A 26,468-nucleotide genomic window follows, 5' to 3' on the forward strand; every position below is an offset into this window, starting at 1 on the left:
GTCATGAAGGCGACGCCAAGAGGTGAGAATAAAACACAAACGTCTGGGTTAGAGGGATTAATACGTAGCTGATGATAATCCAACCTGCCAGGTTTTTATCATCAGCAGTTAAAGACGAAGATGTGGTTACAATAACCCATCTCGTTCTCAGAAGGTCGGTACCTTTTTCAACAGGAACAAAGACTGTCTTCTGCTGATCTGTGGGTTGAACATCCTCCTCCTTCTTTACTAAATTTTCTTCAGTTTGTTTTGGTTTGTTGAAGCCCAGGATGTTGAGAAAGAAGAAGATTGTTGTAGAGGAATAAAGGTTCCACAGTTAGAATCAAACAGAAGACCCAACACAGACAATAAAAAACACACTGATAGGTGATCTAAGAGAGAGAGAGGATGTTCTGAAACCAACAGAACCTCTAAATGCCCTGCGTTCCTCACAGAGGAACAACAATCCAAATAAATTAGGTTTATTACTGAAAGATGAAAAGACGTCCACAAAAAGGAGGACTTGTGGGTTAAAAGGTTCTATCTTAATAATTTCATCTTGTTTAAACAAGTTCAACCATAAATACATAACAAGTCTCCGTTGAGGTCCATGTTCCTGAGCGAGTGGTAGTTCAAAGTTCAGGAAGCAGCTGGTTACTGGTTTAACTGGTAGGTTGAGTTCAGTTATCAAACATCTGAGCTCAGTTTTCCCACTACCTTAAAAATGAACACAGTGTGCTAAAAGTGTTCGATGTTTAAGGTGGGAGAGAAAGATGTCTATGTTTGTTCTCTAAAAGCTTTTTACTGTAGCTAAAGGTTCGATCTTTTAATATTCTCTGTCTGACCTCAGGTCCATCTGCTCTATTTTCTTATTATCACTCCACAGCTTCCTTCATCCTGGTCTCAAACCTTTTTTATCTTTTTGTCTTCTTTTTTCATTTAACACTAGAACTACCAGGATTTGTCTGCCTACCTTGAACTACCAGAGAGGGGTCAATTGACCCGGAAAAATCCACTAAAAACTATACTAAAAGCTTGCCTTAGGGTTCCCTTCCCCACACAGGCTGAAGCGATTCTGTGACAGCTATGAGCTGCTAACAGCTACATTTCCACAACAAAAGGAGTGTCCGCAGGAGGTCCAAAGGTCAAATGACCCTCTTGTAGGGCTTTTAGGTAAAAAGGAAAATTGACCCCTCCGTAGTAGTTCTAGTGTTAACCCCCCCATCCAATGATTGTCCTTTACCTTATTTTTTCTTTTCTCCTCTTTCCTTGTTTTATTGTTTTTTACTCTAATTTAGCTCTATTTTCATACAGGTGCTCTTAATTTTTCTCGTTTTATGAACCCACTACTCATTTTTTGCATTTCTCTCTTTGCTTTAGTTCTTTTCTAAGTCTTGTTTGTTTTTTATTTATTCCATACCTTACTTTTTCTATTTCTTACTTTTTCTTCTCTTTTTAAATAAATCCTAATTTTCTACCTTCCTCTTTTCTTGTTGCTCTTTTTTCTTATTTGTACTACTTGTACTGTACTTTGTCAGATTTCTATCTGGCACTTGTTTTACATCAATAATTGATTCTATTGTTTGAATTGTGTAAATAAAGTGTTGTTAAAAGTTAAAAGTCTTTTTCCTACCACTAATTCCTCCATTTCTAATTTTCCAGTTAATCTGCTGTCCTTCCATTTCCTTCTTCTACCTGACTCTCCATCCATGATGCCTTCCTCTTTCATAGGAACATTACGTTAAAAGGTTTTTTAAAAATCTAATCAATCAATAAACGTTTGTGTCCGGGATAATAACTGGATGAGTCAGGCTCATATAGCATCAAACACAATGAATGCTTCACCTGAGGTCAGCTGAAAAAACTAGGAAGTAAATCCATGAAACAATACGGTTCATTTTCTAGTAACTGAGATTTGACAAAACCTCCCAGTAAACCTGAATCCAACCAGTTCATTATACATGATGGTTTGAACTCTGCAGATGAGTTTATTTCACTCAGAACCATAAAGATCTGTTGTTCAACAGCCTCCTCGCTCTTCTAGCATCAAACCCGTTCTAGTCGGGCCTGATGGCAGAACGCTAAACTCAAAGACATGATTGATGGAGAAGATAAAGAGTCGATGTTTAAGCCATCGGTACCTTTCTGAAGAGCTTCTTTTGAGAGCTTCTCAGTTCTAACAGGAATTGTTTCAGCTTTGGAGCTTTTCTCTGCTTCTTTCTTGGGCTTCACTTCTTCAACCTTCTTCAGACTGATCGCCTCTTCAGCCTCTTTCTGAGGCTCAATAGGCTTCTTATCAGAAACCTCTTTCTTAGGTTTTTTCTCTGGAAGTTTCTCAGCGACTTTTTCTGCAACTTTCTCTGGGATTTTTTTGGGAAGTTTCTCAGGGATTATTTCAGGAACTTTCTCTGGGATTTTTTCTGAAATTTTCTCTGGGATTTTTTCGGGAACTTTCTCTGGAATTATTTCGGGAACTTTGTCTGGGATTTTTTCTGGAACTTTGTCTGGGATTTTTTTTGGAACTTTGTCTGGGATTTTTTCTGGAACTTTGTCTGGGATTTTTTTGGGAACTTTGTCTGGGATTTTTTCTGGAACTTTGTCTGGGATTTTTTCTGGAACTTTGTCTGGGATTTTTTCTGGAACTTTTGCTGAGATTTTTTCTGGAACTTTCTCTGGGATTATTTCTGGAACTTTGTCTGGGATTTTTTTGGGAACTTTGTCTGGGATTTTTTCTGGAACTTTTGCTGAGATTTTTTCTGGAACTTTCTCTGGGATTATTTCTGGAACTTTGTCTGGGATTTTTTTGGGAACTTTGTCTGGGATTTTTTCTGGAACTTTCTCTGGGATTTTTTCTGGAACTTTTGCTGAGATTTTTTCTGGAACTTTCTCTGGGATTATTTCTGGAACTTTGTCTGGGATTTTTTCTGGAACTTTCTCTGGGATTTTTTCTGGAACTTTCTCTGGGATTTTTTCTGGAACTTTCTCTGGGACCTTTTCTGGACGTTTCTCTGGGATCCCTCCAGTAACCATCTCTGGAACATCTTCCTGCTTACTCTCTGGGACTCTCTCCTTGGTCCTTTTCGTCTCCTCGGCCTTCCCTGGTGCTTTTCCAGACATTGTTTCAAGTTTGATGCCCAACTCCTCCTCAGGCTGTTTCTGAGGAAGCCTTTCAGGTTTCAGTTGGGGCTTGAGAGCTTAAAGAAGGTTTGACAGAGAAACATGCAGAAGAAGTGACCATAAAGAAGAATGTGCTAACGCACAACAAAAGGATTTGTCTCAGAGGATGTTTTTGACAAACAACACAAAAGACAGAGGTTAGTTTTTTCCAAAGAAAAACAGATTTTAAGACCAGTCTGTTACTGAACTGGTTAGGAATACCTTTGTCCTTCTGAGCTGGTTCTTCTGAGGGAGGAACCACCTGAGCCTCTGGTTTCTTCTCTGCTTTCGGAAGCTCTGGAACTTTTTCTTCCAGGGGAACTTTAAAGAGTACCATTCACAAACATTAGAACCCTTAGAAGGTCGGGTTTATAAAAGAAACAAACGGCATTCAGCTGAGCAAGAAGCACAGGTAGAACATCAGGCAGAAGCAGAAAAGCTAAAGAACTTCAGGTTTGAATGTTAGGAGCTGTAGACTAAGCTCCAGGTACCTTTAATCGGCTTCTTCTTTGGCTCTTCTGCCTCTTTCTGTACCTCCTTTTGGAATGAAGGAGGTGGAGGAGCAGCCACCTCCTTCTTCTGTGGTTTTTCTGCCACTTTAAAAGAACACAGTGTCCTGTGTCATTATGGGAATTAGACCAACAGCAGATGATTTTCCTGCTGCTATTTGTTAAAAAAGAAACTTTAAATCTAAACAGTGAGAGTTTCTGGACGGAAGAGGTTTGAGACAACGATGAGCTAAAGATACACTTTGGCTACAGAAGTTCTCTACCTTTCTTCTCTGGCTCCTTCTGTGCCGGTTTTGCTTTTGGAGCTGGAGGTTCTGGTTTAGGAAGTTCGGGTTTAGGAGGTTCGGGTTTACGGACTTCTGGTTTGGTTTTCTTCAGTTCTGCCTTTGGTTGTGGAGCTTCTGGTTCAGTTAGGATCTTTGCTTCTTCTTTGGGGGCTTAAAGCGACATTAAGATGGTTTCAGACCAAAGATCCGCTTCAGCAGTCGAAGCTAAAAACATTCAACATCCCACAGAACTGAACACATAGACCCAAACAGAGCAGAACTCACCTTTGGATGGAGGCGTCACTGGCTTCGTTTCCGGTTCTGCTTTCGGAGCCGGAGCAGCTTTGGGCTTCGGTTCTGGTTCTGCTTTCGGAGTTGGAGCTGCTTTGGGCTTCGGTTCTGGTTCTGCTTTCGGAGTTGGAGCTGCTTTGGGCTTCGGTTCCGGTTCTGCTTTCGGAGTTGGAGCTGCTTTGGGCTTCGGTTCTGGTTCTGCTTTCGGAGTTGGAGCTGCTTTGGGCTTCGGTTCCGGTTCTGCTTTGGGAGCAGCTTTGGGCTTTGGTTCCGGTTCTGTTTTCGGAGTTGGAGCTGCTTTGGGCTTCGGTTCCGGTTCTGCTTTGGGAGCAGCTTTGGGCTTCGGTTCCGGTTCTGCTTTCGGAGTCGGAGCAGCTTTGGGCTTCGGTTCTGGTTCTACTTTCGGAGTGGCTTTGGGCTTCGGTTCCGGTTCTGCTTTCGGAGCCAGAGCAGCTTTGGTCTTCGGTTCTGGTTCTGCTTTCGGAGCGGCTTTGGGCTTCGGTTCGGGTTCTGCTTTCGGAGCAGCTTTGGGCTTCGGTTCCGGTTCTGCCTTGGGCTTTGCTTCAGGCTTCAGCTCCGTGGACTCAGCTGGAACCAGAACTTTGGGCTCATCTTCATGAACATAAAGATGAAGTGATGTTAGAATCTGAAGATGCGTTTCAAAGAGGGTGAAGACTTAGGAAGATTAAGATGTTAAAGAAAACGGGCAGCGCCGAGGTCCAAACAGAACCAAACACACCAGGACCAAACATCATGAAGAAGTCAGGAGCTTGAAGCTCCTGATCAGATGAATCAGAGAAGAAGCACTGACCTTTGGTTGGCAGGATGGGCGTCTCTTCAGGCAGGGAGGGGGGCGATGGCTTCTTCACCGCCTCTGGTTCTGTTAGAGACGCATTAAGACTCAATAAACCCAAAGATAACACATAGAAGAGCAGAGCTGAACCCCAGGAATCAGGGCAGAGATGTTCAAGCAGGAAGGTACCTCTGGGAGCAGGAAGCTCCTTCTTCTCTGGGACTGAAGCTTCAGGAACCTTCTCCTCCACCAGCTTCCGAGTCTCTGGTTCTGCAAAGGTTGGGTTAGACACAATGAGCGTTTCCAAGAACACAAGGCAGCCCCATAATGAGTCCTTCTGCACGTGTTCCTACTTTTCTTTGGTTCCTCTATAGCTGCAGTTTTCTTCTCCTCAGCCTTTTTCTCCACTTTAGGATAAAAAAAAAACAACCAAACAGACCATGTTAGGAGGAAACAGGAAGTAAATGTCTCATCTCAAACAGTCACTGCGTGGAAACTGGACGAAAATGATCTGGAAGAGCGGATGGAGAGAGCCAGGGGTGTGTGCTCTCTACAGGCTTCCGTGGTTTGAAAGGGTCCTTAAGGTCTTATTATGTTAGAATTATGAAAAATAATAACAACACAAACTTTAAACTGACCTTTTGTTGGGACTTCCTCCCTCATTTCAACCTTCATCATCTCCACTTTTTCCTCAACAGCAACTCTGGAAGCTAAAACAAGACAGAAAAGAAAAGATTAAAATGACCTCGTCTGAAAACATTCAGGACATCCAGGGAAGGTTTTATACCTGCTGGGTCAAACGGTTAAAAAAAGAGGTTATTAATAGAGAAGGCGGTAAAAAAGATGAGCGTGAACACGAGTACCTGTGGTCTCTGAGACCTGCTGGGTTACAGACTCTTCTGTCCAGCTCTGAAACTCCACTAGAGGCGGGACAATCAGAGACAGGAAGCAAAGGTGAGACACTTTTCAGAAACAGCATCGCATTAAACAGCAACGCTTTGCGACGCCTCAGAGACTCAACTTTATGATTTCACTGAAAGGTTCGCCGTCATTGTTAGGTTTATTCAATGATGATTATAAAGTTAATGAGTGTGCATATCGAACATTGGAGAAATGAGATGCTTCACTCTGTTTACTGCAAACTGTCATGCAATGGTGGTAGAAAACTGCTGATGTTTGTGCAAGGCTAATCACAGTTATCAGGAGACCACTCTATTCTGGGATTCAATCAGAGGAAAATTTTGTCCTATGACCTGATCAATTGCCTTGTCAGAAGAATACTCTATTTTGTAACCAACCCCATGTGTTATGATCTGCTAATAAAAAGGCTTCTGCTGAGGAAGCCGGTAAGAGAGTAGATGTAGCTGAATGTAGCTCTCTCCTTCTGCATAAGCCGTTAAAAAATCCCTCTTCTGTGTGGACTCAGTTTCTCTTTTATGCACATACACTTTTTAACCTAACAGTCATGTTCTGGATGAGGTTAGGTTTTAATAAATGAGGAAAAAAGAAGCAAAAATAAACAGAAATGATGTTTTAGTCCAGAGGAAGTAATATGATGTTAGCATATGAAGATGTTTCTAGGCTTAAATGAAAGGTTTGATGAAAAACAGTGAAGATTAGAGACTGTTTGAGGAGAAATGAGGAGAATGAATGAGGAGAAAATCACAACCAAACCAAGAAGCAATGAAGATGGAGATATTAAACTGGAGGTGGAGCATGAAGGAGGGTGGAGAAAGAAGCAGATTTGGGTCAAATCTAGCTGCTCAGATGGTTAGATGGTGATGAAGAGGGAAAAACAGAAGGCACCTTTCTGCTGCACCTCCTCTTCGTAATGATAAGAATATTCAGCTGATTCTTTGTCAGGAAACAAAAAAAAAAAGAAAAGAAAAAAAATTAAGATGCTTTAAGGAGTAACAGTATGTTTTAAACATTTAATCTGAAGGATCAAACATGAACCGTTTGTATTTGATTAAAATGATCGTGAACGGAAAGAGGAGATACCTCTCTGTTCAATTTTCTCTTCAATCTGGTAGAACTCGGCAGATTCTTGGGGAAACAAACACATTGTCGGGTCGGTTAGTGGCCTGAAGAACCTCAGAGAAACACATGTTTTGTTTTTTTAAGGATTCCCCAGCAGCGAAAGGTGGAGCTTACCTTGGATCTCCTCGGATGAAGGCACTTCAGGCCTCTGAACCGAAGAGTCTGGGATATCTACACAATAAGGCGCATTGTTCAGACAGAACATCTTCCCTGCTGAGAAACTTTACCATCATCAACAGTTTCCCCAGGATGCTGTGATACTGGAAGCACTGGGAGCTGTTTTTTAATGTCTGATCATTTTTTAAGACATTTAAATTTCTGGAAAGATTTAATATGAAATAAAAGCAATATAGAAAAGTTTATTGTTGTTTTTTTAACACCATAATGTTTTGTTTTGGTTCTATTATTGCCAAACAATCATGACAATTGACTTTACGAGAAGCGCAGCGATGATTGGCCCCTACACACAAACAGCTGGCTGATCCGTCCCGGAAGCACGATCCATCCTGTGCATTCGCCATCAGCTTACTTGTGCATCTAGATATACATCCGGGTCATCCTCAATTTTATTTTTTGTTAAAAAGACCTAAATGACGTTTTTCCCTCCACAAAAATAGTAAGCGTACTAAAATATAATGTGTTAAACGTTAATGAATAAAATAAATGCCTTAAAATCTGTTCCGTATCTGGAAATGGGATCTGATTCAGAGAGCTAACTTTTTTGGCTTATTTAAATATGTTTTCCTTTTATGTTAAAATGATGGTATATAGTGTGTGACCTAAAGAAAGAAACCGCTAAAACGCAGATAAACATGGTTTAATCATACTTTGCCGGACTGCTCTGATCATGTCCCACGATGACGTAGAGAGGTAGTTTAACGAAAAAAATATAGAAATCATCAAAATTGTTTCAGAAAAGTCATAAAACATTTTTTAAAGATGTGTATTGGTATTCTTTAGTGAGTTAAGGATAGAAATAATTAATTTTAGTACTAATTACATTCTTAATGGACACACGGATGTCTAATTGTTAGCGCATGCGCAGGTCGGATTGTGCTTCGGGGACGGATCGGGTAGTGACAATGGCCTCCAGACAGGCGCTTAGCCTGAGGCAGAGAGAGGAAATAGCCTCAGCTCTTATTTACAGGCCTACCAGACACTCAAATTAAACTAATTCAAACAGGGAAATTAAAATTCAAAATAGATTAATTATTTCATTTAGGTGTCAATAGTATTTTTGAATTTAATTATTCCATATAAGTTCAGTTTTCTGAAGAACTTTCCAAAATGTCAGACTTTCAGCTGAAAACAAACTAAGAATGTCATTAATCCTGGAGTGACTGAGTTCTGATGGTTCATAAGGAGTAAAACCTGCATAAATCACTTACCTGTCGGCACCATCGCTAATTCAATCTCTGTGGAAAGAAAAAACGCGTTTGGTTTGTGTTTCAGTCTGAGATAACTCAAAGTTGAACAGAAGCAGAGAAGGTGTTGGCTGACTAATGACTGTACCTTTGCCAGACAAATAAAGCTCAGCTGTGCTTTTAGCCTCTCCTCTGGGCTCCAATCTCACAATCACTGAGTACACGCCTACATGGGATTAGTAATGGACACACTTAGGTCACAAAGAAAAGGAAGAGGAGCAAATCTGCAGGGCTCTGAGACGGCCTCTGGACCACGGGTTGGCTCTACACACCTTCGTCTTCGATGGTCACATTTCGAATGACCATGAAATGCCTTCGGCCTTCGCTCCTGAAGTTGTACTTAGTACATTCTCTCAGTTCCCAGGTGTCTTTGTACCAAGAAACGATGGCGTTGTCGAAGGACACCTCGCATTCGAAGGTGGCCGACTGGCGCTCGTTGACTTCGACATTGTGGATGCGTTTGGTGAAATGAATTTGTTCGGCTAAAACAGATAAAGATGTGAACGGATAAACGGGACAGTAACTGGGGGGGTGAGGTTTTGTATTGCATGAACACGACATCCACGTGGTTAGAGATGACCACCTGATGGAGGTTCATGGCACGTTATGATGACAGGTTGTTTGGAGGATGATGGGTTTGAGATGATGGTGCAAGACAATCACGGAGATTATGACAAAACAAATCCAAGAGGAGGAGGAAAAAAGAGGGCAGACGCCCGAATGCCGATGTTAGTTTTAGAGTCTGATGAACCGAAAGAGGTTAGTAATCGGGCAGAGCATCCATCACGTCTACAGGAAGGTTTCCAGGTACAAACCTTCCACCTTGAGGTCTGCAGAGGATTCCAGGTGCTGGTATCTGCAGGAGTATCTGCCCCGGTCTTCAGACTTCAGGTCTTTGATCAGAAGCTTCTGAACTTTGTGTTTCACCTCGGATGAATACCTTCCCTTCATCTCTAACTTCTTGCCGTTTTTAAACCACTGAGCCTCGACGTTAGGAACAGACAACTGACAAGACAGCGTGCACGACTGGCCTTCCTTACCCGACGTGTCCTGCAGGTGCTTCTCCACCTCCACTTCTGAAAACACAAGAAGAGAAGAATAATCAGCGTCCGCTCGGACTGGATGCTCTAAGGCGCCTCCTGTGTGTCGGTACTGACCTGTGATGGAGAGCTTGGCGCTGGAGATGTGTGGTCCACACACCACCCGGTAGTTGCCCTGGTCGGACGGCTGACACTTCTTGATCTTGAGCAGGTGGCGGTCGCCGCGGATGCTGATGTCGTATTTGTCGGACGTGTCGAGCTTCTGCGTGCCCTTGTACCACGACAGCGAGATCTCTGGGTAATTGATCTTGATTTCGCATTCAAACTCCGCCTCGTCATTGGTAAAGACGGACTGGTTGGAGATGTCCTTCACTACAGTAACAGGCTGCAAGACGAAAACAAGAAAGATAATATTCATGTTAACAGACACCTTAACTCTACCTTACTGATTCCAAAAAAGTTAAAAAACACTCCCATCTAGGAAGCTTTTTCAATTCAGAATGTCAGAAATAGCGTTGAGTTCGAGGGTTTATAGAGTAGCCCAACAAAGCCTTGTTTTAGTTTATAAAACATTACTTCACCGAAAAACAGTACTGAGTCATTTAAAAGGGCTTCCAATTAAGAGCTATGAACTGGAGGGATCAGCGTTCACCTAAACTTCATACGTATAAAAATATTTTTATTCTTTCTTTTAACTCCTAATTTTCTTTAAGATATTGTCCTTTTGAAATCTATGTTAATGCTTAAATACTCTGATACTAATAAAATACTATGCCTCAATGATTAAATGCTCTATAAATTATTAATAAAGAAAACCAACAGAGTAAAATAAAATTTCAGTGTTAGCCTACTGGTGAGTTGTGCCATTTCCAGAAGATGCATTTGGCACACCATGAGGCCCCTGATGGCCCTTGGGTTCCCACGGGCACCACGTTGGCGACCCGTCAAAAGGAACCAGTTCCTGGTTTCCCATTTAGAATCAAACTCTTTTCATCAGGCACAGAGAAATCCACAGTGTGTAGCGCTTCTGCTTCATGTCTGTCTTTTTCAAGACAGTCTCCCTCCCAACAAGGTCAAGCATCCTATACATCAGCTACTGATGCGACCGGTTTATACCCCTCTCATTTACTGAGGTGCATGAGAGATTTACATGCCCTTCAAAAGGTAAAACTAACACCAACCCGTCTCTAACCCGATCCCTAGCTCCTAAACAAAAAGTAGCATACATGCTAAAGCACAAAGGCAAGGTGAGTTTCTTTGAATGGCAACATTCAGTACAATGACGATTCAAAGCTACCTACTGTGCAGTAACTTTCTGGGCACCTATGTTCGTAGCATTTCAAATGCATGTTACATGAGACAATGTCTGCAACCTGACAGGCACCCTGTGGGTCAGCAGATGACCCCTGTCAGGTTAGCATCTAATATAGAGCAGCAATTGTTCGGCAAGCTGGGAGAGAGAATAAATTGTCATTAAATGCATTTTCTTTTAATTCTCTTAATCGGTCGCATAATTATTTTACCAGAAAATTTTATTTTCAAAATTGGTACATGATTTTTCTCAGTTTGTTAATATTTTCTTACCATCTATTCTCTTATCTATTTATTTCTACCATCATATGAATCTGAACGCTACCATCTGCTGCTCATAGACCGGGAAGCTCCCAAATCTGAAACACCATTATCTGGAAACGCACTGAATTAAAGCGTCAGCAAAATTATACCTGTGGGATATATAAAAATGGAAAGAAAGCATGCTAACAGTAGCTTAGCATTAAAGCAAATCAGGGGCAGGATGTTAGATTGTCAGAGGCTGTAGCTTTACGTGTCTAATCGGACTTCTTCTTTATGGGATAAATGATGAAGCTCTGAGTGTTTTAGATGATTGTCAGAAGATTATAGAGGATTTGTTAACCAAAAAAACAAAATACAGAGCTTGATAAGCATTTGAGGCTGATTAGCAGGCCTCATTTAGACCAGGAAGAAGAACAGGAGAAACTACTGCATTTAGAAAATTGTTCAGTAAATTATGCTGTATTATTTAGGTTTACTTTGAAGTAGTGTTGCGCCGATGCCATTTTTTGGCCCCGATACCGATACCTGGCTGTGCAGTATCGGCCGATATCGATACCATAATAATGTAACATAATTGCCATCATGGCTTTGTCAAGCTGCTGCCTACCTTTGTGAAGCAGGAAAAAATCTAATACAAAGTGAATCCAGTAGAACTTTTTATTGCCTACCAGGAGTGGGTGACAATAGTTGAATAAACTTATGGCTCTCAAAATGGTATCGGTGCCCTATTTGTTGGTACTCACCGATACCGTTACCACCATTTTAGGGCAGTATCGGGGCCCCGTCCGATACTGGTATCGGTATCGGTGCAACACTACTTTGAAGGATAACAGTTTTAAAGTATAATCCTAGTTTGGTTCATTTTAATTAATAGCTAGAACCTTTAATATATACCCTATAGGGACATTTTAGTTCCGGGAATCTTTAAAGACCTGGACAGTTACAGTAGCAGCCATTCAAAATAGCCCTTCCCAGTCAAACGGCAGCCAAATGGCAGACCACTCACCTGCAACTCTCAGCCAAATCCCCTCCATGAACATGTTTTTTTTACTCTGACTCCACCCTTTCACTGAATTACAGGGTCTGACCAGGAGGTAACGCTTCTCTTTAGATCTTAATGTCCACAAATCATGACAGAAGAATATTTCAGTACAAAGACTGATGCTTAAAAAGGAATTGTAGGGGACCAACCAAGGATCCATCAAGGAAAGTAGGGAAATTTTGAATGGCTGCTACTGTAGGATGAATAAAGAACTCCACCAGTGTGTCCTGACCTCAGTCCTCTCCATCCTCTTCTGCAGGTCGGCCACCAGTCGAGCCATGTCCTCATCTGACTCTCTGTCTCCACGTTCCATTTCCTGTCAACATCAATGTTAAAACTCAGCACCCTAATCAATCCTCTCAATCAATCCCACCGATGAGCAGCAGATGTCAGGATCCTCACCGGTCTTCCACTTTCTTCCCCCCTTTCCTTCTTGAGCTGCTCGATGGCCTGCAGCAGACCTCGGTAGTCGGTGATGCCGTACATTCGGGCGTATTTCTCGTACTCTTTGGGGTCGACATTTCTCAGCAGCTCGACTATGTCGATGTCCTTTTCCTCCTGTGGGCTCTTCTGCTTGGACGGCGTCCTGGAGGTGACAGGAATCATATATCAGAGTTTTCTACTGACTCAGGTTCTAACTGAGAAACTTCTCCACCAAACTCACTTCTTCAGTTTGGCCCGCAGGTCTCCTTCAACCTGCGGCGCCTCCTTCTTTGCGTCAACGTGCATATCTGCGCTGCACTCGATCTCTCCATGAGTGTTGGAGGCAACACATCGGTACTGACCAGAGTCAGACTTGGTCACCTCTCGGATCTCCAGCTGGGCTTCCTGACCTTTCTGCACGATTGCGATGCGGCCGCCATGAGTGAGCTGTCTCCATTTCCCTTTCATCCACTTCACACTTGGGATGGGTTCTCCTCCGACCTTAGCAATGAAGGTGGCGGTTCCCTCTGTGGAGACAGATTGATGTTAGCATGGAACCCACTGAATTTATCAGGGCTTTCTGTTTTTGTTCATCTTACTCTCTGTGACATGTGTGGACTTGGGCTCCTCAATGAAGTAAAGATTGTCCAGTTTGGGGGTTGGAGCAGCTGCTGGAGTTTCAGGCTTAGCTGCTCCTTGTTTTGCTGGAAAACATCAAAACAAGAAGGAATGAGAACATCTTTCATTCAGAGACTAAAGTTCTGCATCCATGCTAGGTCTCCAAACTGCACACAGATCTGAGGACGATCAGATTCTACCTTTGACTGTGACTTTGGCCTTGCAGAACTCGGCGCCGGCCTCGTTGGTGGCCTTGCAGAGGTAATCACCAGCATCGTGTTTAGAGGCAGAGCCGATCTCCAGGCTGGCTGTACCGTCAGAGAAGCTGAGCCGGATGCTGCCCGCCGATGACAGCTCCTTTCTGTCCTTCATCCATTGGACCTTCAGAGGGGCGGAGCCACAGACGTGGCACCTGAGGCTCAGCTTGTCCCCTTCATCCACAGTCACTGGTTTGAGTGGAACATCAAACACTGGAGGCTTCTTGGATTCTGAGTATGAGAGGAAATCATTTGAGCCGCAAGCACAGAAGATCAGCTGCAGAAAACAGCAAGAAATGGAAATCACACCAGCATAATAGTTCGCAATCCGATTCTTGAAACTTTGAAATTGAAAAAAGTATGGGGGCTGTTGGGAAAAGATTATCCCGTCCCATTAGACGAACATTCAAATATGAGACAATAGAGGAACCTGAGAGAGACTGAAAGAACCTGCGAGACTTAAACAACCCGATAGAGACAAGAAGACCCAGAGCGAGACAGAGAAACCTGAGAGAGACTACAAGCACCCTAGAGAGACTAGAAGAACCTGAGAGAGACCAGAGGAACCTGGAAGATACTAGAAGAACCTGAGGGAGACTAAGAGAACCTGAGAGAGACAAAAAGAACCTGTGAGAGACGAAAAGAACCTGTGAGAGAACAGAGGAACCCGTGAGAGACTAGATGAACCTGAGAGAGACTAGAAAAAACCGAGAAAGACCCGAGGAACCTGAGAGAGACTAAAATAACAAGACTAGAATAATCTAAGAGAGATTAGAAGGACCTGAAATAGACTAGATGAACCTGAGAGAGAGTAGAGGAACCTGAGAGAGACTAAAAGAACACGAGAGAGACTAGATGAACCTGAGAGAGACCAGAGGAACTCTAGAGAGACTAGATTAACCTGAGATAGACTAGAAGAACCTGAGAGAGATCAGAGGAACTCTAGAGAGACTAGATTAACCTGAGATAGACTGAAAGAACTTGAGAGAGACTAAAAGAACCTTAGAGTGACTAAAACAACCTGAGAGAAACTAGAGGAACCCGAGAGAGACTAGAGAAAACTGAGAGACCAGAAGAACCTGAAAGAGAATAGACAATCCTAGGAGAGACAAGAGGAACCACAAGAGACCAGAGGAACCCAAGAGACACATGGAGAACCCAAGAGAGACCAGAGGAACCTGACAGAAACCAGAGGACCGGGACTTTTACAGCCAGAGGTGTTTTCCTGATTATAGTATGTTGAGTTTTTTTCTTCTAAAAGCCTAAAGACTGAAAATCCCTCAGCAGAGACCTGTAGCCAATCATCTGGTTTTTCCTGCTGTGAGCAGATTCAACACTGAGTGAACTTTGAACATCCAACCCACCCAGGATGCCCACGGTGACGTCACAGGAAGCTCTCCCAGCTTCGTTGGAGGCCTGACAGGAGTACCTGCCACTGTCAGTCAGTTGGCTGCTCTTTATGCACAGCACTGCCACGTTGCTCTTAAAGCTGATGTCGTATTTGTCAGAGCTTTTAATCTCTTCATCGTCTTTGAACCATGTGACTGACATGGGCTGTGAGCCCGTGACTCGGCTCTCGATTTTTACCAGCTTGCCCTCCATGTCCTCCATGTGCTCTGAGGGCTTTTTAGTGAACACTGGTGGATTTTTACGCTCTGAAATCAAGAAGGAGAAGAAACGTTGAAGAGGGGAAGTGTGGGTTACTCACCTGAGCGCCGCGGTATCAGCGCTTTGGACAAAAGAGCAAAATACCTTTGACAGTGATGTCAGTGGAACAAGAGTCCTTCCCCATGTCATTGGAGGCATGGCAGAAGTATTTTCCTGTGTCGGCTTTGTCCGCCTTCAGGATGGTCAGCTGGGCCGTGTTGTCCACACAGCTGATCTTATAGTTCCCTCCAGAGCGAATATCCTTGTGGTCTTTGGACCATGTGACTTTGATGGGGGCAGAGCCAGTCATGTGACACTCCATTTCGATGCTGTCCCCCACTGTCGCCTCCCGCGGTGACAGTTTCTTGTCAAACACTGGCGGGTACCTGGGTTCTGTGGACCCGTGAAGAAGCAGCAGGAAGTTAAGACAAGGAAAAACCATTAGATGGTCACCAGGTTCATGGTCCCTGACTTCTTTCAACACAGTCTGTTCTGCTCACAGCTAGGTCGCTGCAGTCCAGAAGCCCCCCACCCACCCTCTGCTGAGCAGCCAGAGATCCAGAGAGGTGTTTCTCTGCACCTTCAAGGAAGTTCTCCCTTTTGTAAGATTTTTCATGTTTCAAGCTGAAATGTTAAATTAAAACTAAAGAAGTGGGAACAATGTATGTTTATCTCAGCTTCCTGGTTAAAAAGGACCTTAAGATGTTAACAACCAAGACCAGACTCAGTGTGTAGATCTGTAGACCTGCTGAGAAAAGCTGCTATTTTGATGATTTGAAGGAGCTATGGGCATTAATTTTGAAAGAATACAAATGCATACCAGTTTTTTTTTTTAAAGCTATAGGAAATGAAGTGTTAAAAACCTAAAACCAGCGAGCTCACCCTCGTATCTCTCATTGCCTTGAACAGGCTGTGTGTAGCATAATGCTATTCAGGTCCTGATTTTTCCCCGCAGTCCTACGGATGTGACATCAGTTTACGCTGCATGCACGCCCCAAGAAGCTTTGATACAGGAACTCATGGTTGTTTCAGTAATCGGCAGCGCCAGCCATATCACTCCTGAATCTCATTTCCCGCCTGTCTCTAGTGCCTTTAAAGTTTATAGTTACAATGAATTTGATTAAGGGCTGGTCGTCCTCCCACAGCAGTGTGTCACAGTGAGCTTGTCGCAGGTATGATGCAGATAGTTTTGATTTATGCCCAATTTTAAAGCGTGGTCTGCGCTATGTTATTCCACGCTACAACGCAAGAGGGACAATCAAGAACTAGCTAGGATTGTGGGTGTCTGTGTTTCGGTTTGATGAGCTTGTTTGCCGTCTACAACCCCTCATCTGACGCTGGACGACACACAGTTCACCTGTGAGTGTTCCCCAAAGACTGGTCATGGCGCTGCGTGTTTTGGCTTCAGGTGCAAACCAAGAGAGCGTCGCACAGAGCTACAAACTAGCGTCCTGCATGGTGTGTGGGATAGTGTCCGAGGTGTGCCAGGCATTGTGGACGGCACTACGGCCAGAGTTTCTGCCATTAGGTACCAAACAGGAAATAGGCAGTGTAGTGCATTCGTTTCTTCTGGCTTAACAGAACAAAACCGTTATGTTTAATAGTTATTTTAATTTATTCATCGAGTTGGGTCATTAACATGTGCCTTTGAGAAAGGAAATAACCTGAGGAATATTAATAGAAGAGAAAAAGATTTGTGACACACTGGCTCCAAACCAGAGATGTGAAGCTTGATGCCTTTAGTTTGGAGGCTTTTCTCAGCTTAAATGAATAATAATTCAGGGTCTCATGACAACAGATAAATTAAACACCTGCGTATAAAGAAAACTCTCAAGATGTCTGATCAAACTTAGATTACTCTTTTTAAAGACTACAAAGCAGTCCCTCTGCTTCGTTTAGGGAAGCCTTACAGACCTTGGATGGTGAGTTTGGCTCTGCAGGAGGCCGAGCCCACGCTGTTGGTGGCCACACATGTGTACTCCCCAGAATGCCTCATCTCTCCGCAGCCGATCTGCAGCACGGCCGTGTTGTCATCGTACAGCATGGAGAACTCGCCTCCCTCCGACAGTGGCTTGCCGTCTTTCAGCCACGACACCTCGATGGGTGACGAGCCTGCAACACGACATTCGAAGCGGACCGCCTGGCCCTCTGTCTCCTGCAGGCTTGTAATCTTTTTGGGGAAGGATGGAGGCGTTTTGGCCTCTGGAGTAAACAGAATCAACGGAAGATTTCAGGATTTGTATAAAATTGAAGGTAAAAGATGAATCGAATCTCTAAGGGATCGTTCTGTCCGTTCAGTCTGTGCCGTCTTACCGAGAACATTGAGTCTGCAGGTAGAGGATGCAGAGCCGATCTTGTTCTCTGCCTTGCAGGTGTACTCCCCAATTTCAGCCTTGGTGGCTTTGCTGAGCTTCAGACAGGCCATGCCCTTCGAGTACTCTAGCCTACAGGTGGGGCTGGACCGAACTTTGCCGTCCGCCTTGAACCAGGACACTTTGATCTCAGGCGTACCCGCCACCTGGCACTTCAGACACACTGCATCGCCTGCCGTTACCTCCATTGGCTCCAGAGGTTCAACAAAGTATGGAGGCTCTGTGGACACCATAGAACATGAGAGTGAGAAGGTACAGCCTCCTTCAGGAGTTAACCTGTCAGGTTTGAAGAACAACATACCCAGAATGGAAACCACTGCCTCGCTTGTGTCCTTCCCTGCATCGTTGGACACCTGGCATGTGTAGGTCCCAGCTGCCTCCTTGTCGTCCGTGCTGAGGCACTCCAGGATGCAGGAGCTCTCAGTGGTGGTGATGTTGTATTTGTAGGAAGCAAAAATCTGCTGGCCGTCTTTGAACCAGCTCACAGTGATCTTTGGGGTTCCAGTGTATGAGCACTCCAGGGTTAAAGGTTTGCCCTTCTCAACCGACACGTCCTTCAGTTTCTTAGAGAAGGACGCCGGTTCTGACAAACATAACCAAAACATCTCAGTTACTTTACAGATAACACAGGAAAAACATCTGGACAGCCTTTTATTGATCCACTTATCTGGTGTCTAGATTTCCATGGTTAAGTTCTGGCTAACCTTTATATCTCCTTCAAAGCCAGTCTTGGTTATCTAAAAATCTACCACTAGAGATCTATTTTCTCTAACTCTGGTTCTAACTAGATCTTCCTGACAAACACACCTTTGACTGTGAGATTGACAGCGCAGCTCTCCTTTCCTGCATCGTTGATGATCTGGCAGGTGTACTCCCCGGCATGAGATGGGCTCACGTTCTGAAGCTCCAAAGTCACTTGGTTGTCCTTCAGGGAGAAGGTGCAGTCCTTCCCCTGCAGGATCTCCTTTGTTCCTCTGAACCATTTCAGGGTGAGGGGGGCGCTGCCCTTCACAATGCCAGAGAAGGTAACGTTAGAGCCGGGCATGGCCTCCATCGGCTGAGGTGGCACCACGAAGGACGGCGGTTCTGTGAACAAAAAAAAGCATCAAACAAGGTGAAAAACAGAAAGTCAGTTTAGACGTTTCTTTGAAATGCGACTCAACTCGACACAAACTGAGGTCTAAGGGTTTCTATTAGAGGCAGGCACTAACCATTGACTGTCAAAGTGGCTGAGGTCTCGCTGTACCCCGCCTCGTTGACAGCTTTGCATCGGTAGACCCCGGAGTCGGACAGCTTCAGGGTGGGCATTCTGAGGGTGCAGCTGTTGTCACTGAATGAAAGCTCGCAGTTCGGTCCGGTCTGTATCTCCTCGTCATTGTGGTACCAGGAAATAGTGAATGGAGGGGAGCCTGAGACTTTGCACTCCAAATCTGCAGCTTCTCCCACAGTCATCTTACAGTCCTTCAGCTTCCTGGTGAACGTCGGAGGAACCGTCTTATCTGTTCAGGAGGAAGGTAACAGTTTATAAACAGGGCTGATGATACAGGACTGGAATATTAAACATTAATCAACATCTTTTGAATGAAATCTGTTGTCTACGTTTAACGCGCCCAGTGAGGATTCAGGATCTAATCTCTGGGCCCTGCTCAGGGGCCTTGAGCAACAGTCTGGGGGATTTGAACCAGGGACCCTGTAGGCTTCCACAGACTCAAAGAGCTCTGCTTTAGCCACCAATCCATCTTGTCCAGGTCAGATTGGCTCTTGTGTCTCGCATCCACTCCACAGCTTCTCTATGGGGTTCTGATTGGCCAATCATTGCAATTGAAAGGGCGTCATGGTAGAAATTAACATAAATTATGAGAGTTAATTTAAAAAAAAAACGGCAATCAGTGTACGTTTCGTTCTTCTGTTTTTCTGTTTTCAAACAAGATTGCAAAAATGTTTTAAAACCTGAATTTAAAATGTAATATCTAAATAAATAAATATCCCCTGTATTTTTTTTTTTCAGTCGTCAAATTCAAAAGCAAAATCAATGTACAGCTGTTGCTTTATTTGATAGTGACAGTGATGTTCCAAAAATAGTAAAGTGCAAATTGAGCCAATCAAAAAACGGAAAAGCTTGTTTCTTTAAGTACACTGAAAAAAAAGACAAAAAAGTTTGACATGAAGTAGTGTTTGGAAAAATGAATATAAAGCAATGTTTTCAGGTAATGATAACTAAACAGGTTTGGAGGTCTAATATATTTTCTAAATTTAGGGTAATAATAGCCTGTAACTTAATATGCTAAATAATGGGCATAATCGCCCCTATAGCAGACATTGTAGTTGCTAGACAGTTTGTACTGCTGATCAGCTTCTGGCAGAACATCACTTTTTGGCAAATGAAAAAGGAAAGCTAGCTGCTGTATGCAGCCTCCATTTTCCAGTTTCCTGCGTCATGGAGCTCTGTATTACTCTGTTATGATGGTTTCTCTCAAGGTTTTCCACTGATCTCAAAGAAGCAATCTGATACATGTATGCCTTTACCTGATATCTAGATACCGAGCCCAGGACAGGAAATGGTTGTCAGGTTAATGACAGCTATAAACCAGAGAGGTAGCTTATTTTGTAGGAGGATTTGTCCAGTTTAACACCAAGATAAGATGCTTATTGTAAACTGTTAGTCACAACATGCTCTGAATGAGATACTTCAGGGGTTGTCGTTAAGGATCTTTACCATTTGCCCTTTGGGCAAGTGACTTTCACATTTCATTTGCCCAGAAACTATTTTTACCTGCCCATTATAATGTTTGATAAATATAGTTCCTAATATTCATTTTTGTATATATATCAATAAAACATGTTTGCTTTTTAAATGTTTTTAGTAATTCAGTATTTTTTAAATTTCCAGGTTCCTGGTGTGTATCTGCATGCGTCAGATAATGAACTCAAGCCTACATTACCGTGTTAACATGCTTTTCATCCTTCCTGCACATTCTTTTCAAACTAAACTTTGCTTTAAACTGTTGTGTGCTTGGAAAAATATAAATTGTAATGTTAAAAATCTAAAAAAAACTTGACAGGTTAAAAACTTAAGATAAATCAGAAGTGAATGTCACAAATTAAACTTTTATATTAGAGTCACGATATGTTTATACAAGATAATACTATTAATATAATGTGACTTTTCTAGAGAATCATTATACGTAGTTATTTTATTCAGGGTTTCCACAGTCTGACATCATTTCAGAATTCCCTGACTTTTAACTGACTCAGGATTAGTTTTCCCTGACAAAATAAATGCAGCAACAAGACAATAATAATAACATAACAGGTCACCAATCTAACATGTTTAGCTCTATAACATTTAAATGCACCTCTCCAATGTCTGAGAGAAAAAAAATGAATAAATTTTTTTTTATGTATGACCTGCATCACTGTACAGAAGACTGCCATATTATAGCGCTTTCTGGCTCGTTTGTCGTTTTGGTAACTACTTCAAAATTACCGCTAGGTGGACAAAAATCACGCCATCTGGCGGAAAATTACCAGGCTTTGTCAAATCACGTGAGAATGTGTACAAAACAACGAAAATGGCGCCGGCAACGCTTCTGGGTCGTTTTCATCGAATGTCGGTGATTTAAGAGTAATTTTGAGTGATAATTATTTTTTGCGATCATTGCACTTGTCCTGCAGGCAAATGCATTGTAATTTGTAATTTCCCGACAATTAAAAACTACTTGCCCCGGGAGATCGGGCGATGGTTAACATCGAGCCCTGCACTTTAATGCAGTTTGAAAACATAAGGCACCAGAAGTTCAGACCATAAATTCCAGTTCTGCCAGAAGACAAAAATACTAATTATGTCTTTAATTAAATGCATTTTTATTTTATTTTAAAAAGGATAAACCAAGTAAAATAAGAAGATTAAAATTTAAATACCCTGTTTCTTTATTCTGTGTGAAAATTTCAAATATGATTTGAGTTTTTTGCATTTCGATTAACAAAAAATTAAACAAATTTAAAACAGAAACAAAAATGTGTTTTTGTTTTTCTACTTTTTTTCTGAAACATGATGTCATCACTTATTTCACAAGAGCACCAGATTAGGCAGGGGCAGAAAATATGAGTGGGAGAGGAAAAATATGGTCCTTAAAAACGGCAGGTTGCTGGTTTGATAAAGTGCAATAAAGCCCTTTATTTCACTTTCATTGTAAAATCTCCTAACAATTCTTGCAGAACATATTGATTCTCCACCAACTTGGATCTCTGTTCTGAGGTTTCTATGTATGACAGGTTTTGTTTTTAGTGTCAAAAATCTCAACCTGAGTGAGGATTTAAAGGAATGTCATTCTGGGTCGAATGGCAGCCTGTTACATTTCCTGCTCACGTGAAATAAATGATCACATCTGTTCTCAGATAATAATTATTTCTACTTTAAAGTAATTTAATATTTTCTGAACTAAAATAGAAAATGAAGCTCAAGTAGGTTTTTAAATTTCACTCCTCCCTTGATGACGGAAGAAAACAGATACGCTTTGTATTCTAATTTAACTTCTGCATTTATAAATAAAAGACTCAGCCCTTTTATTCTATGTTTCTATAAAAAAATTAAATAATCAAAAGAAAGAAAAATCTACTAAATTAATAAAAAGGCAGCACTTTATATTTTTCTGTTTTAGTTTCTGCAATTTCATTTCAAAAGTAAAAGTATTAAAATAACCAGCTGTTTATTCTTTTTTATATCTTCCTCATGAAACAGAAAATCCAAAGATTGAACCATGAACAGATCGCTAGCAATGCTGAGTTTTGTTATACAGTAAAATAAATAGTTCACTTGAGATAATGACATTTAGAAGGGGCAGTTTTGTGCTAAAAAAAAAAGTAATTAAAACAAAATAAAAAAAACAATCCAGTAGACTTTGTTTCGAACTTTGAAGACATTCAATCCAGGAAGCTTTTTCAATTCAAGGCTTCCTGGATGGGAAGTAAAACGTCTTAAAACTTTTAAATTTTTTGAAATAATTATGACCTGCATGACTTAGAAACCTCACCAGAACTCTATCCTAGAGGACACTAAAGGCTGTCTGCTTGACTGCACTCCAATCACAGACCTCCCTGTGGTGTTGTAGGACAGAACTTGGGCATAATTTAACATTCTTATACAAATAAGGTGATTTTCTTCATTTTATCTGATATTGTTATGGTGCAACAACCTGAGTTTGGGTTTAAATAACTAGGAGCAGAGGTTTGTCTGGGATTTTCAGAGTTTTGGATTCAAATGTTGTTTGTTTTGCTTCTAAATCTTTAAATATTAATTTTGTTGTGGTTTAGATGAAGACTAAAATTGCTTTTAAGTTTATTTATTTGCTTTAATAGTAATTGGGGTTAGGCCATGAATCAATATCAATATAAAACACGATATATCGTGTTATATATTGATCGTCATGTCTACAAAATACACTAGATGAAATTATCAAAAGATCCACTGATCCAGAAACCTATGGCATTCTGGGAGATGTAGGCAGATCAAAGGAACATCTCACAGCCAAACTAAGCCAGGCTGGTAGTCAGGCTGTTCTATTTTTAAAAGGTAGAGTTTAAACAGACTTGGAGCTACTAAATAAATTCTTTATTTAAATTTGATCTTTATTTTAAAACACTAATCAATAATTATCGATATTGACTGATATGTAAGGCTAATATTGCTATACATCAGAGCATGTGAGCGGAGCGGAAGAAATATGGCGGAGTGCAGAGCGGCTTTCAATTCAAAGGCCAGAGGGAACTAGAGCGGAGACAAATCCTTGCTACCAAGCGAGGTGTTACGTTCACAGCTGGGAAATAGTGCGATAATTTAACAGCAAAGTAAATAACACGATACACGTGTATCGGTCACATCAATAAATCAACCTCCACATGTCTCAGGGCATAATTATATGAAGGAAAAATGTCAGAAAATGCCTTCTCCTGAAAATGTAAGCGAGCGCGGAGCGATTTTGCTGGAAAGGCAGGAGAATGAAGGTGAGCATGGAGCACATTTTGAGGGGAGTGTCCCAGCGCAACTTTGAGCGGTGACACGAATGAGCGAACATCCTCCTGAGCGGGGAGCGGGAGTTGTGCTCGTTCACAAGCTCTGCTGCACATTTTTCAGCCATATCGCCCAAAATGATAGCAATGATCATTTAATGTTGGCATAATTACTTCTTTTTAAAAAAAGGAATATTTGTTTAGTTAATATTTACCCTTCCTTTTCCGCAATTACACTGCAGCCCTCCTAGGGGGCGACTCCCCACTTTGAGAACCACTGGTCTACAGCATGCCAACCTCTGAGTCACTGTTCTATGGAGCTGTATCATGTTCTGCAGGGAGGGGGTTCTCTGATATCCAGCTCTTTCTGCCTGAGTGGCTCATAGATGTGAGTTAAGCTTTATAAGCAAACTAAAATAAAGTATTCTTCATTAATTGGTCCTAATAATGGATAAACTTCTAGAAGACCTCAAGATCTATTGATCAAAACAGGAATAAAATCATATATTGGGACAACATTCATCATTCTGTGGGTAAGAAATCCATAATAGTTTCATCTTTCTGACTTGAATTACTGAAATAAGTCGACTTATTTCATGATATTCTAATATTTGGAAAAGAACCGGTGAATCAGCAACTTTTATTTTCACATTTACCAAACAAACGTGTATAAAAAAAAACAAAAAACACATTATCTTATTTTGCAAACCAAAGAGAGCATAAATCTAGAGTCAGGAAAACAGACGGCACCTACCTAAAACGGTGAGGTTGATTTTACTCAGATCTTTCCCCACTTGGTTCATGACCTGGAAGGTGTACTCTCCAGAGTCCAGCTTCTCTGTGGAGAGCACGTTCAGACTGGAGATCATCTGGGAGAAGGAGATCTTGTACTTCCTGCCGGTGGCCAGCTCCATCCCGTCTTTGAACCACTTGGGGACCAGCTCTGGCGTTCCGCACACTTTGACCTCCAGGGCTGCCATGTTGCCCGCCGTCACGCTCAGGGTTTCGGGTTTATCAACGATCTTAGCCGGTTCTGGGAGTGGCAGAGGGGGATCAGAAAAACGCTTTTAGTCAAACCTGCAGCAGACGTTAGCTTGGAGGACAAAACTGACAGAGGAGGAGAGAATTATACGTTTACAAACCTAGGACAGTTAAGTTAGCGAAACAATCCACACTTCCAGCATCATTTCTGAGTGTGCAGGTGTATCTGCCCGCCACGGCTGCATCGGCCTTAAACACGGTAAGTGCGACCCGGTTGTTCTCAAAGGTGATTTTCCGGTTGTCGCTGTCGCGGAGAATGTGATCCTTGTCCTGAACCCAGGACACAGTAATGGGTTCAGAGCCTTTAACAGTGGCAATAAGGGTCACCTCCTCGCCCAGCATCACCGTCATGTTTGACAGTTTCTCCACAAATGATGGCGGCTCTGAGGGGAGGACAGAAACAGCGCAGAAGGCAGGGTGAGAAAGTGGGTGGGGGGGTGAGGGAACCTGAAGGTCCATCTGGGTTCTACTGACCTCTGAGTTTAACCGCCGTGTGGCAGGAGTCACTTCCTACACTGTTTGAGACTTTGCACTCATACTCGCCGGCGTCTGAAGGCTCTATCCCAATGACATGCAGCGTGGCTGAGCTGCCCTCGCTCACCATCTTATACTTCCTGCTTTCCATCAGAGGCTTCCTGTCTTTGAACCAGGCGATCTGGAGCGGAACTGAGCCACTCATCTCGCAGTATAAGCTCACATCCTTCCCCTTCAGCCCCTCAACAGGTGAGGGAACTTTCACAAATGCGGGGGGGTCTATGAGAAGATCAGGACACCGTTACAGAGGCATGAGCCGGAACCTCAGCTGACAGCTGTAACAACCAACTCTGGTGTTTGATCTGGGTTTAGAATGATTTAGCTTAAGTTTCAAAAGTCTAACAGACATTTAGCTGAAACTGGCAATTATAATTAAAATCTACTTTATAATATATTTATATTTTTTTTATTATATATATTTATTTTTTCGCTTTTTATATAATTAAGATCTATTTTTGTGGAGGTAACCAGCTGCAGGGATCAAACCACACTGGCTGCAACAGTCAATATGCAGCAGCTGTGTTTCTGCAGAGGTTAGAAACTAAATTAAATTGAAATAATGGTTATTATTCTATATAAAATCTGAATGCATATTTTATCAAATCCAAATGGTTGATCAATTTCCTGCACCTTTTCCAGAAAAACTTAATAATGAAGATGTGTTGTACTTTACCATCCTCTAAATAAAGAAAATTACTTCCTCACACAGGTTTTCAAGATAAAAGTTGTGTATTTGAACTCTCAAACTCTTTAGGGATAATTGAGCTTAGTTATAAGTTTAGTTTAGTTTGAGCTAAACAGTATATATTCCTCTTTTTAAAGTCCTGAAATCCCTTATGTTTATTACTGATATTCTGCAGCCTATAAGCTAATTATGGTCATTTAATATTAAACATTGAAGGAAAGTTGTGTCTATCTGGAGTCAGAATTCAGGTAAATAATTACTGTAATTTCCTGCCTTTTAATGTTACTGTCATCATAATGGTGATCTGTTGGCTTAGAAGAGTATAAAACAACTTTTAAAACATTTTAGTTCCAATTTTTTGTGTCATTTTTTTAACAAGACTGAGGTTTTTGGTTTTAATTGGTGCATTTTGATTATTCTAATAACATCTAAACGGTTCTATAGATCAGTATTTTTTAAAACAAAATTTATAGCTCTTTATTACATTAATGTTTGAGAAATTGAGCAAAATGTTGCAGTATTTCTGCAAAATGTTATCATGGATTGAAGCTAATTGAAACCAAAATTTAGTTTCAAAGTACTTTTAAAACTTGGTTGGTGCTTCTTTTGTTTGAATGACTGCCTTGGCACCGCTGAGGGGATTAAGGAGCCCTGACTTCCCCAAAAAATATAATTTCTGTTCAAAGTTGGTGATCTCTTTGGGATACTGCGCATCCTTCCCTTCTTGCTTCCGTCTCATTGTCTCTATCGTTCTTGTGTAACAATTG

At 41.9% G+C, this 26,468-nt stretch overlaps 1 protein-coding gene across 1 annotated transcript in view; it reads right to left on the reverse strand.

The window, feature by feature from the left end:
* Positions 1–26,468, reverse strand: part of LOC119777371 (titin-like) — a 214,274-nt gene that overhangs the window by 116,391 nt on the left and 71,415 nt on the right. Inside the window, exons 60-91 of the mRNA XM_038276228.1 lie at positions 24,957–25,235; positions 24,584–24,865; positions 24,196–24,474; positions 18,644–18,931; positions 18,240–18,518; positions 17,734–18,015; positions 17,374–17,652; positions 16,975–17,262; positions 15,166–15,453; positions 14,778–15,068; positions 13,357–13,644; positions 13,138–13,242; positions 12,780–13,065; positions 12,518–12,701; positions 12,348–12,431; positions 9,616–9,883; positions 9,274–9,534; positions 8,731–8,940; positions 8,547–8,624; positions 8,423–8,449; positions 7,149–7,205; positions 6,996–7,040; positions 6,801–6,848; positions 5,858–5,914; positions 5,633–5,704; positions 5,348–5,401; positions 5,184–5,264; positions 5,013–5,081; positions 4,196–4,813; positions 3,908–4,081; positions 3,627–3,731; positions 3,358–3,456 (exon numbers count right to left, since the gene is read on the reverse strand). Of these exons, the coding sequence (XP_038132156.1) occupies positions 3,358–3,456; positions 3,627–3,731; positions 3,908–4,081; positions 4,196–4,813; positions 5,013–5,081; positions 5,184–5,264; positions 5,348–5,401; positions 5,633–5,704; positions 5,858–5,914; positions 6,801–6,848; positions 6,996–7,040; positions 7,149–7,205; positions 8,423–8,449; positions 8,547–8,624; positions 8,731–8,940; positions 9,274–9,534; positions 9,616–9,883; positions 12,348–12,431; positions 12,518–12,701; positions 12,780–13,065; positions 13,138–13,242; positions 13,357–13,644; positions 14,778–15,068; positions 15,166–15,453; positions 16,975–17,262; positions 17,374–17,652; positions 17,734–18,015; positions 18,240–18,518; positions 18,644–18,931; positions 24,196–24,474; positions 24,584–24,865; positions 24,957–25,235 (6,105 nt within the window). The remainder of the gene's footprint in view (positions 1–3,357; positions 3,457–3,626; positions 3,732–3,907; positions 4,082–4,195; positions 4,814–5,012; positions 5,082–5,183; positions 5,265–5,347; positions 5,402–5,632; positions 5,705–5,857; positions 5,915–6,800; positions 6,849–6,995; positions 7,041–7,148; positions 7,206–8,422; positions 8,450–8,546; positions 8,625–8,730; positions 8,941–9,273; positions 9,535–9,615; positions 9,884–12,347; positions 12,432–12,517; positions 12,702–12,779; positions 13,066–13,137; positions 13,243–13,356; positions 13,645–14,777; positions 15,069–15,165; positions 15,454–16,974; positions 17,263–17,373; positions 17,653–17,733; positions 18,016–18,239; positions 18,519–18,643; positions 18,932–24,195; positions 24,475–24,583; positions 24,866–24,956; positions 25,236–26,468) is intronic.

Source organism: Cyprinodon tularosa, unplaced genomic scaffold, assembly GCF_016077235.1.
Source record: "Cyprinodon tularosa strain WSP-4 unplaced genomic scaffold, ASM1607723v1 ctg123, whole genome shotgun sequence".
NCBI classification, from domain to species: domain Eukaryota; kingdom Metazoa; phylum Chordata; class Actinopteri; order Cyprinodontiformes; family Cyprinodontidae; genus Cyprinodon; species Cyprinodon tularosa.